The sequence below is a fragment of the Suncus etruscus genome, chromosome 18 (genome assembly GCF_024139225.1).
Source record: "Suncus etruscus isolate mSunEtr1 chromosome 18, mSunEtr1.pri.cur, whole genome shotgun sequence".
In the NCBI taxonomy this organism is placed as follows: Eukaryota; Metazoa; Chordata; class Mammalia; order Eulipotyphla; family Soricidae; genus Suncus; species Suncus etruscus.
The window spans coordinates 57235006-57246586 of NC_064865.1; the positions used below are offsets into that span (position 1 = coordinate 57235006).

General features: G+C 47.4%; 1 protein-coding gene across 1 annotated transcript; it reads left to right on the top strand.

The window, feature by feature from the left end:
* The first annotated feature begins 510 nt into the window (after window positions 1–510).
* On the top strand, window positions 511–9051 carry LOC125996168 (zinc finger protein with KRAB and SCAN domains 8-like). Its single transcript, XM_049765115.1, has 5 exons — window positions 511–952; window positions 2745–2880; window positions 6341–6432; window positions 6704–6827; window positions 7883–9051. The coding sequence occupies exons 1-5, from the start codon at window positions 536–538 to the stop codon at window positions 8839–8841; spliced, it is 1728 nt and encodes a 575-aa protein (XP_049621072.1). The 5' UTR covers window positions 511–535; the 3' UTR covers window positions 8842–9051.
* Window positions 9052–11581: the final 2530 nt, after the last annotated feature.

Here is an 11581-nt window from a genome sequence, read left to right on the forward strand (position 1 = left end):
AGGGTTCACAGGGCAAGCAATCAGGGGGAGCCCGTGATCCAGAGCACCAGCCTGCATGCCCCCTACCACCCGGCTCCCTCCAAAAAGGAGAATGATAACCAGTCTTTGTATACATAATACAGATGTGCATATGCAAAATGGTTACCTGAGCCATGGTATGGGCTTAACATAACAAAAGTTTGGTTTGGGAGAGGTGCTCATTTGGCAGTGCTCAGGGGTCACTCCTAGTTCTGCATTCAGGGTCACTCCATACATGCTGGAGGGGACCGTATGGGGTGCTGAGGATCAAACCCTGGTAGGCAGCATGCAAGGCAAGCTTCCTCCCCACTGTACTGTCACTCCAGCCCCATCATGGAATGTGAAAGCAGAAAGAGTTTCTTTCTAGAACAAGGAGAAGAGCACTTAAATGAGAGTCAAGAACTCCATGTTGTTGATGAAGAGCTTATTATTAGGTCTGATGAAATCACTAGGATCTTTGTCATTTTCCCCCCAGGACTCTTAAGAAAAAGAAGGTGCTAGAAAGGAAGTCTGCTCTATGGCTTCGGAATCCAGAAAGCCTTTCACCCCCTCCTCTGCAGACCCGGCTCCTGAGCAGGACCTTGTCATCGTCAAGGTTGAGGAAGATCCTGCCTGGGACCAGGAATCTGGCCCGCTGGGGAGCAACTCTCTTGGCCCTGAGCAGTTCCGCCTGCGCTTCAGGGAGCTGCGCTACCAGGAGACTTTGGGCCCTCGCGAAGCGCTCATCCAGCTCCGAGCCCTGTGCCACCAGTGGCTGCGGCCCGACCTGCACACCAAGGAGCAGATCCTGGAGCTGCTGGTGCTGGAGCAGTTCCTGAGCATCCTGCCCACCCAGCTGCAGGTGCTGGCGGAGGAGCATCCGCTGGACAGTGGGGAGGACGTGGTAACCCTGCTGGAGGGGCTGGAGCGGCAGATCAATATTCTTGGCCGGCCTGTAAGTAGCGGAGACATGGAGGGCAAACATTGATCCCAACTCTAGAGCTCCAGAGGCTCTGGTTGCATGAGAGGAGAAACCGTTGGAGCATAGGATATTTGATGTAGGATCTGTTTTTGTTAGTTGTCTTGTTTGTTTGTTTGTTTGTTTGTTTGGGGTCACACCTGGCAGCCCTCAGGGGTTACTCTTGGCTCTATGCTCAGAAATCGCTCCTGACAGTCCCAGGGGACCATATGGTATGCTAGGATTCGAACCACCGACCTTCTGCATGCAAGGCAAATGCCTTAACTCCATGCTATTTATCAGGCCCTGTTAGTTGCCTTTCAATTACTTGATTTTAAATACCATGGTGAAAAAGTTGTTCATAATAAGGTCGAGGTTTTTTTTCCTTTGTGCTCAGGATTTACTCCTGGCAGTGTTTGGGGGATCATATGGAATGCCAGGGATTGAATCCCCAGATCAGCCTGTGCAAGGCAAACGCCCTCCCTACTTTGTTCACTCCAGCCCCAGTTGTTGAGTATTTTTATTTTTCATAGTTACAGAGTCGTTCTTGATTGAGTTTCAGTATATTATGTTCAAAACCTTCATCAGGGCACATTTCCCACGGCCAATGTCCCCAGTTTCCCTCCAGCCCTACTCCCTGCCTGCCTGTCTCTGTTGCAGGCATTCTCACTGCTCGTTTGCTCGCTCTCCTCTCTCTCTTGCTCTCTTGCTCTCTCTCCCTCCCTCCTCCACCCCCCTTTTTTCATTAGACACTCTGGTTTGCAATATTGTTAATGAAGGGCTATCATGCCTATCACTTTCCCTCCTTCCAGAACCCCGTTCTTGTCCAGAGTGATCCTTTCCAATTCTTATTGTCATAGTGTTCCCCCACTCTTTATTACAAACTCCTCTAGTCCTCCTGTAGTCATCTGATCTGTTGCATTGTTGTGAAGAATAAACATTAATAAGGATCCCTTAACATCATGAATAGAGGTTGGAGGCATGACTGCTGAGTGAAATGTATAATGAACAGAGTCCTTTCATTTTAGGCCAATCAGATTAATTTACCCTCACCAGCATTCCCACAGAGTTATCATGGGATGGTGGGGCTTTTACTACACAGCAGCACTACACCTGTAGTAGATATAAACATGGACATGAGGAGCTGAAATTGCATTATCAAGGCCACTCAGATCATTAAATTCAGTGACCAGAATTCAGATCGTCTAATCCACTTTAGTTCTTTTGCTGGGGCAAGTCGGGTGGGATTTGGAACACATCTGGCAGTGCTCCAGGGACCTAATTACAGTGCTGGGGATGGGATCGAGGCCAGCTGCCTGCAAGGCAAGTGCCTTCACCCCAGTACTGTGTGCCCCATCTTTATTAAAACTTGAAGTCAAGGCTAGAGCTGTGGCACAAGTGGTAGGGCAGTTGCCTTGCATACAGCTAACCTAGGATGAACCACGGTTCTATGCCCCGACATCCCATATGGTCCTCCAAGCCAGGAGCAATTTCTGAGCGCATAGCTAGGAATAAACTGATGTGCCCCAAAAATAAAAAAAAAAGTGAAGCCATTGTTGTTCACCCCAACCTTGCAAATGCAGAGTATGAGTGAGGGGTGCCCCAGGACAGCGGCAGTAGAGACTTTCCACTTTCTGGTAGGGAGCACACAGCGCCCTGCTAAGTCTGTTTGGCCCATTTGGGTTCTCTCCTACCCCTCAGATTTCAGTGGGATTCTGGACTGTCCTCTGACAGGCTTTGTTTCATGACCCAAAGAGCTTCTGGTCCTGCATCTACCCACTGTTCCTAGGTCTCTGCTCGTGCTCACAGACATCGGCTCCTCTGGGATGAAGTGACCCATTTAGACCCTGCACCCCAAGGAACACAGCACCAGCCTGCAGCAATGCAGCAGAAAGCTCCGGTGGTCCATGGGCCTCACGGGAGAGGTGAGGAGGCAGTTGTATTGACGGGAGAGAGATGGGAAGAGGCTTTTGAATGGGGAGTGAGGGAGAGAAAAAAGACAATAGGCTTTGGGCATTAGGGAGCTGGAATGTTCTAGAGAACCAGGAATACAAGGAGCTGGAGAGATGTATGGCTCATAAGACACTTGTCTGGCTTGTAGCTAGCCCAGGTTAAATTCCTGGTACCCCCATAAGGTCCCCTGAATCCCCCAGGAGTGCTCCTTGAGCTTAGAGCCAGGAGTAAGTCCCGAACACTGCCAGGTATGGCCCCAAAACAGACGCAAACAAGAGAATCAGGAATATGAGTGACTGTTTATAGGTCAGTTCTAAGATCTAGATTGAAAAGCGTTTGTCTAAACGTCAAATACAGGCTCTTCCCCCAAGGTGAAATCATAAGTAATAGTTTAGTGATATGTTTTTTTAATTCACACATTTCTAACTACCCCAGTATATTTATAATTACTTAAAAGGATATGTATTTCCTTAAACAAGGACACTTTTTTATAACTACAGTACATTTATCACTGTTAAAATACATAACCATAGTTCATATTTAGCTTTCTGTGTGTATTTTTGTTTGGTTTGCTTTGGAACAATATTCAGCTGTGCTCAGACCTTGTTCCTGGCCCTGAGCTCAGGGATCACTTGTGGCAGGCTGGGGGGACCATTAGGATTTGGGGAGAGATTTTGAGTCACCCACATGCAAGGCAAGTCCCTTACCTACTGCACCATCTCTGTATCCCAACCTGCTTGTGACATCGTCATTGGTCACAGAGATGGCTACAGAATGATTTTTTTTGGTCATCTACATTTGCTACTGTTAAGGTGTCCCCTCTTCTATATTTTTTTTATTAGTGCAGATTGATAAAGTTATAATTTTGTTTTCTGATGTTGAAATTTTCTCAAATTTCGCCAAAGGAGATCTTTCCATCTTGTCCTCTGTGATTTTTTTTTTTTTTTTTTTTTTTGGTTTTTAGGCCATGCCCGGTGACGCTCAGAGATTACTCCTGGCTCTAAGCTCAGAAATCACTCCTGGCTTGGGGGACCATATGGGACACCAGGGGATTGAACCGAGGTCTGTCCTAGGTTAGTGCGTGCAAGGCAAATGCCCTACCACTTGTATCACCGCTCTGGCCCCTTTCCTGTGAATTTTTGACATTTTCCTTTTCCTTTTTATTTTTTGTAGAACAAGATATTTCCATCTTACCTCATACTTGCCTCACATTTTTCTCTTTTTTTCAGATTACAGTAGCTTGTTCTGTAGAAATGAATTTTATTTTGGGGAGTTTTTTATTTTGTTTAGGGGTCACACCTGGTGACACTCAGGGGTTACTCCTGGCTCTGTACTCTGTGCTTCTGGCAGGCCTGGGGGACTGTTGCTTTTAATAATAAAGAGGTCCTTTGAATGGGCTAGATAGAGATGGAGGCCTTTGTTCTTTAGCCCCAGCCATGTGGCTCCATTCCCCTTTAACCAGCGGGTCTGCAAGTTCAGGTGGCTGCAAGAAGGCTATTCACTCACAGCAGGCTTCAGGAAATATCAGCTTTATTCATGCCTTAGCCAATGTGTATGACTTCTATATTATAACCATTCACGGATGCTATTTTTAGCTTGCCCTGTATCTAGCCTTTATCAGCCATCTCTAGCCTCCTGCTACCTCTGCATCCAGGTAAATACAAATCTCAATTCTTTCTGCCCCTGAGGCCAAACCTTTTATTACCTTCCCAAGACCCCTCCCAGGAATGGGATGGTCTTGCTATAAAGTTACACATAGCAAGACCCCTCCCAGGAATGGGAGAGTCTTGCAGATAAGATCAAGTTATACAGGAAGAGATGGGGTTACAAGAGACCATATTGAATGCTGGGATTCAAACTGCCTTCCATCCTGAAATTGGCCGCATGCAAGGGAAACACCCTGCTGCTGTGCTATCTCTCCAGCCCCTAGAAATGAATTTTAGAAAAATTATTTAGAGGAGCCAGAGTGATAGCAATAGTGTGTTTGCCTTGTACAAGGCTGACCCGGGACAGACCCGGATTTAATCCCTGGCATACAATATGGTCCCCTAAGCCTGCCAGGTATAAACCCTGAGCACCGCCGCCAGGTGCAGGCCAAAAACAACAACCACAACAAAAATCTTTAAAAAAAGAAAGAGATATATGGGCAGAGTCATAGTACATTAAATAGGACACTTGTTTTTCATGCAGTTCAACCCAGGTTCAAACCCCAGCATCCAATATGATCCCAAGTCTGCCAGGAATGACTCCTGATCACTGCCCCATGTGGCCTAAAATCCAACCCCCAAAATTTAAATAACAGAAAGAAGCAAATGTTTTCAGTGATAATATATCTCTTTTATTAATCCCTCAGTAGAGAAATACTTACTGAGAACTGAGTCATAGGATCTTCTGGTCATTGTGCAAACTTTATAGAAGATAGTTAAGCAAACCCAGTGGTATAGTCTTCTCACTGTTGTATATGAAATTTGCCGATGTTGACCAAAATATTGTTACGCGGCACATGACTATAATTATGGTTCAAAGTATTCAAGCCTATTGCTCAAGTATCCTGGGGGGACCAGAGTGGTGGTGCTAGAGGTAAGGCATCTATCTGCCTTGCAAGCGCTAGCCTTAGGACGGACCACGGTTCCATTCCCCAGCATCCCAAATGGTTCCCCCAAGCCAGGAGCAATTTCTGAGAGCATAATCAGGAGCATCAAGCGGGTGTGCCCCCCCCCCCAAATAAAGAATAGTAACATGGGACTGAAAAGTTAGTATAGCAGGTAGAGCACTCGCCTTGCATATAGCTGATCTGGATTCAGTCCCTGGTTGAATCACAACAGGTCCTCTAAGCCCACAGGGGCTGATCCTGAGCACTACCTGTTATGGCACAAAAACAAAAGAATAATAGCATAGACTTTTCAGTTTGGCAGTCCATTCTTGGATATCTATAGGTAGCAGTTTTGATAAACAATTTAGAAAGGAATCATATTCCTAGAGGTAGATTAACTCTCCTGTCTAGTGTGCACAGAGATTAGGGCTGAACGAGATCCCACACCAGGGTGGAACTGAGCCTTGGCGATGGAGAAGAAGCTGTCTGGGAGGAAGCCAGGGCATGCGTTGTTTGTGGGCCACACCTGGCAGCACTCAGCGACTGTTCCCAGCTTGGTGCATGAACCCAGTCGTGCCAAGAATGAACCTGGGCTCGCCATGCAGCTTTCTCTCCAGCTCCAGTGTTATGTTTCTGATGTATAGCTTCAGACTGAGCAGGATATTAAAGTGGAGATACTTTGTGGGCAATAGTGATTAAGTTCTCAGAGCTGAAGGCATCAGCATTTTGTCAGCAAAATTTTCAAAACTGAACTCACAGCTTCCAAGTGGGTCAGTGCTGGTCCTCAGAGCTACGGGGCAGGGTTGGTCACCCTCACCAGATTCTTTCTCCTTTCTCAGCCATCCCCACTGCCCAGAGTATGGCCCAAACCCAGAAGAGAAGTCCTGGGGACCAGGAGATGACAGCGACACTTCTTACAGCCGGATTCCAGGTGACTTGAAATCTCACGGCATCCCTGAGCTCTCCCCGCTGTTTTTGTGGCATCTGCTTCATGACCGGATGGACGGTTGGTGGCAGTTGCCATTCAAGAACGTTCCCCCAAATTCTTTTGTGTAGAAGGAGATTTTTCTCCCAAAGAACGTTCCCACTCTTAGGTCCTTGTCAGCACTGGTGAATCTTGGTGACAGTCTAAGTTTGAACTTTGGAACAGACCAGTCCCCAAATGGGGGATTCTGTCTGGTTGTTTGGTTGTTTGTTTTCAGACTTTAGAGAAGATTGAGGACATGGCTGTATCCCTCATTCGGGAGGAATGGCTTCTTGATCCACCACAGAAGTCTCTGAATAAAGATGACGGACCAGAGAATTACAGACACATGTTCTCCCTGGGTAAGGAAAGATTTGGTTTTCCTCTTTCTTTTTCTTTTTTTTTTTTTAATTCATTTATTGGATTTGGGGGGTCAGAGCCAGAGTGCTGAGCGGTTATTCCTGCCTTTACACTTAGGAATCACTGCTGAGAGTGCTCAGGGGACCATATGGGGTGCCTGAGATCAAATATAAGTTGGCTGCATGCCAGGCAAACACTCCACTATACTCTCATTCTAGTCCCAGGAGAGATTGAGATTTCCAATTTTTGTATGTTTGTTTGTTTTTGGGTCACACCTGGTGACACTCAGGGATTACTCCTGGCTCTGCGCTCAGAAATCACCCCGGCAGGCTCAGGGGACCCGTATGGGATGCTGGGATTAGAACCACTGTCCTTCTTGGGTTAGCCACTTGCAACACAGACGCCCAACCACTGTGTTATCTGAAGCATCACTGAAGAAGAAAAGCAGATTTATTTTCCAATCCAGGACTTATTCTTTGTAGCAAGGCAGTAATGAACTTGCCAGTTTGAAATCTTTCTCCTATTCCATATCACACATTTCTCCTTCTCTCAGATTGCATAAAATCTTTTAGATCTAAGCAGGAGCCATAGCACAACCAGATTTGCCTTGCATGCAACTGACCCACGTTCGAACCCAGTGACCCATGGTCCTCAAGCCCGCCACAATTGATTCTGGAGCACAGAACCAGGAAATAACCCATAAGCACTACTAAGTATGACCCAAAAAAAACAAAAAGATCTTTTAGATCGCATCATATAGGCTTACTGTGTATCCCCTTTTATTTTTATTCTTTTTTTTTTTTGTCAGTTTTTTGTTTTTGGGTCACACCTGGCAGCGCTCAGGGGTTACTCCTGCCTCCATGCTCAGAAATCACTCCTGGCAGGCTCGGGGGACCATATGGGACTCCGGGATTCAAACCAATGACCTTCTGCATGAAAGGCAAACGCCTTACCTCCATGCTATCTCTCCAGCCCCTTATTTTGATTCTTATTGTTTTCATGGAGAGTGGGGAGGGACATTGAGTAGATGTTTCTGGGTTGCATTTTTTTATTACAGATGTTGAAGGCAGGACTGAGACCAAGGAAGCAGTGTCAAAACAGGCAAAGCCTCCTGGAATCCAGGCCCTTGGGGAGCCTGCTGCCAAGTGCAACGGTGATGCAGCCGAGCTCAATGAGCCTGGAGAAGCCGGAGACCAGCCAGGCAAGCTGGTGAGACAGCGGGGAAGTACCGAGGACCGTCGACATCAATGTAATGAGTGTGGGAAAAGCTTCGCCCAGAGCTCGGGCCTTGTGCGCCACTGGAGGATCCACACCGGGGAGAAGCCCTACCAGTGCAGCGTGTGCGGGAAAGCCTTCAGCTACCGCTCGGCCCTGCTCTCCCACCAGGACATCCACAACAAAGTCAAGCGCTACCGCTGTGGTGAGTGCGGCAAAGCCTTCAGCCAGAACACGGGCCTCATTTTGCATCAGCGAATCCACACTGGGGAGAAGCCTTACTGCTGCAGTCAGTGTGGTAAGGCCTTCAGCCAGAGTGCCGGACTCATCCTGCACCAGCGCATCCACAGTGGGGAGCGGCCCTACGAGTGCGGTGAGTGTGGCAAGGCCTTCAGCCACAGCTCGCACCTCATCGGCCACCAGCGCATCCACACGGGGGAGAAGCCCTACGAATGCGAGGAGTGTGGGAAAAGCTTCCGGCGCAGCTCGCACCTCATCGGCCACCAGCGGAGCCACACCGGGGAGAAGCCCTACAAGTGCCCCGAGTGCGGGAGGGCCTTCAGCCAGAAGTCGGGACTCATTGAGCACCAGCGGATCCACACGGGGGAGAGACCCTACAAGTGCCAAGAGTGCGGCAAGGCCTTCAACGGCAACACGGGCCTCATCCAGCACCTGCGCATCCATACTGGGGAGAAGCCCTACCAGTGCGGGGCGTGTGGCAAAGCCTTCATCCAGCGGTCGAGTCTCATTCGGCACCAGCGGATCCACACTGGAGAAAAGGCTGAACCCTCGGTTGTTTAAAGGGCGGGGGGGGGGGGGTTTCCCACCTTTTGGGGGCTTTATTCAACAGAGAGTGTGTGCAGGCTGGAGAGAAGCTTTGCAGTGAAGCTCAGAGGCAGAAAGTGGTCCTTGGCGTCCTATCCCTGCCTGGTGTTCTGGTTGGCAGGTAGCAGTTAGTCTCCCCACATACACACACACACACACACACACACACACACACACACACACACAGCCTGGGCCAAGGCCTTGAGGCTCTTCCGAATCATCTATGGAGTGGTTTGGGTGGGAGCAGGGCCCCCGAGGTCCCACTGGATCCTAGAAGTTTGGTTGGTTTGGGTTTGGGGTCGCACCCAATGGCACTCAGGGGTTACTCCTGACATTGCACTCAGAAATCACTCCTGAATGGTTCCAGGGACCCTATGGAATTCTAGAATCAAACCTGGCTCAGCTGCGTGAAGGCAAACACCTGGCTGTGCTATTGCTCCGGCCACTATTAGAAGTTTGAAGGAGCATTAGACCCACTTGCTTATTGTGGCTCAAGGTATTTGGATGCAGATTTTGGGAGAGTCTAGCTGTAGGTTTGAGAGGCGCTGATCCCATTGCCTCTGCTGTTCTCCATCTTCTGTGAGTTCCCTCCCATATATTTCCTTTAGGTACCACACTGTGCTCCCAATCCTATTCAAGAAGTGGCTTTAGAAGACGAACCAGCCTCGGTGTGGGGCATTCATATTTGTATTTCGCGCTCTGAGATCCTAGTTCTAGACAGTTTTTACAGACACTTATGGGTGTCGACACTTAATTGTCTTTTTACCTGATTGTTCTTCAGAGTCAGTGGAAATCAATGTTTCCCCACAGACTCAGTATGGTTTGTTTGTTTTTTTTTTTTTTTTTTTGGGGGGGTCACACCCGGCAGCGCTCAGGGGTTACTCCTGGCTCTATGCTCAGAAATCTCTCCTGGCAGGCTCATATGGAATGTCGGGATTCAAACCACCAACCTTCTGCATGTAAGGCAAATGCCTTACCTCCATGCTATCTCTCTGGCCCCAGAGTATGATCTTTTTAATAACATCCCCTACTTTTATTTCTCATTCATCACCTTCAGAGTCCTTGAATCACACCCCTAGAAGCTATCAGCAAAGAAAGGGGCTGAATTGGTGGTGGTTGTGATAGTGGTAATAGTGCAGAGAAAGAGGTGAGTACAGAGTAGGCCTGGCTGTTCTGGAGCATGGTTAGGCCTTTTAGCGCTTTCTAGAACCTTCTAGTTCTCCGTTCTACTTTTCCACTGGATACTGTGGTGCAAATAGGTATTTACACAAGGTAAGTTGTCACGCCAGAGCAATTGGAGACAGGGTGCTTAGGGAAGACAAAAATTTATTACAAGGAATGTACGCGCCCCTTCTCATACTACATCTTAGATCCCTCGGGCTGAGATGTGTCCTGACTAAATGGCTCGTCAATCCTGACATTACCCTGAACCCAGAACCCATCTATCTCTAAAGACGACTTCCACGCTTCACTTCCCTTTCTCCATCTCATGGGTAACTTGATGGCCACAGTAATAATCCGTTCAGTACTTCACCTCACAACTCCTCATTCTCCTGGGTTTGGGTACACTACGTTTGTAATCCAGCAAAGGCATGAGATTAAATTCAGTATTAGCAGGTACTATATTTTATACTGAGGTTTTCAGAATACCAGGAGATACTGTCCTAATGAGCCTGGTTTAAAGTAATACATCACGGGTTATGTGTCTACACCTGGGCTGGCCTTTCAGTTTAGCCTTTCTAGCTAGTCGTGCTGTTGCTTTCCTAAACCTCAATTCTCTCCAGAAATCTCCTGCTCAGAAGTGCCATATTGTTCATTGTATCAGAAAACTATTTCAAATCCCATCTCAAACCTAGATTTGCATAGCTATTTGCTTCTTTCCAACTCAGTTTTCAAAACTGAAATGGCCTCGTTTATTCTGACATAAGAATATGATTTGTATTTTTATATGAAACTCCAAGAGAAGCTGCATAGTTTCACAGTGACTGTCTTGAGAGGGGTATACATTTAAAAATATTTCATGGTAGTTTTATGAATCTACTTTGGGAGAGCCCACACCTAGCAGCTTATGGGTTACTTCTGGCTCTGAGATAATGTAGTTGCTGGAATTCAGCCTGGACCCACTGTATGCCAAGCTTGTGTACAGCTGTTAGTCTCTCTTATGTCTTAATGACCCAATTTTGGCATTCCAAGTTTCCTCTCAACATCCATTTGTTGGGTGTGTGTGTGTGTGTGTATACATATATAGTTATGTCTATACAACTAACCTTAATCTCTAACATCAAAATCTCTGTGGGAGGGGGTCGCAGAGTGATAGCACAGTGGTAAGGCCCTTGCACATGACTGATTTAGGAGGGACCTTGGTTCGATCCCAGTGTCTAATCCCCCAAGCCAGGAGCGATTTCTGAGTGCAGATTCAGGAGTAACCCCAGAGCAATAGTACAGCAAGTAAGGTGTTTACCTTGCATGTAGCCAACCTGGGTTTGATCCCCAGCGTCCCATATGGTACCCCAAGCACCACCAGGAATGTTTCCTTAGTGCAGAGCCAGAACACGGGCCTCATTCTGCATCAGCTGCACCAGGTGTGGCCCCAAAAGAAAAGCTCAGAAACAAATTATTGCTACCCTATTAGCTTTTCTCTGTCATTCTGTTTTCCTTAGTTAACTTCCCATCTATTTTGTTTTTCCATTTTTTTTCTTTGTTTTGGGGTCACCCA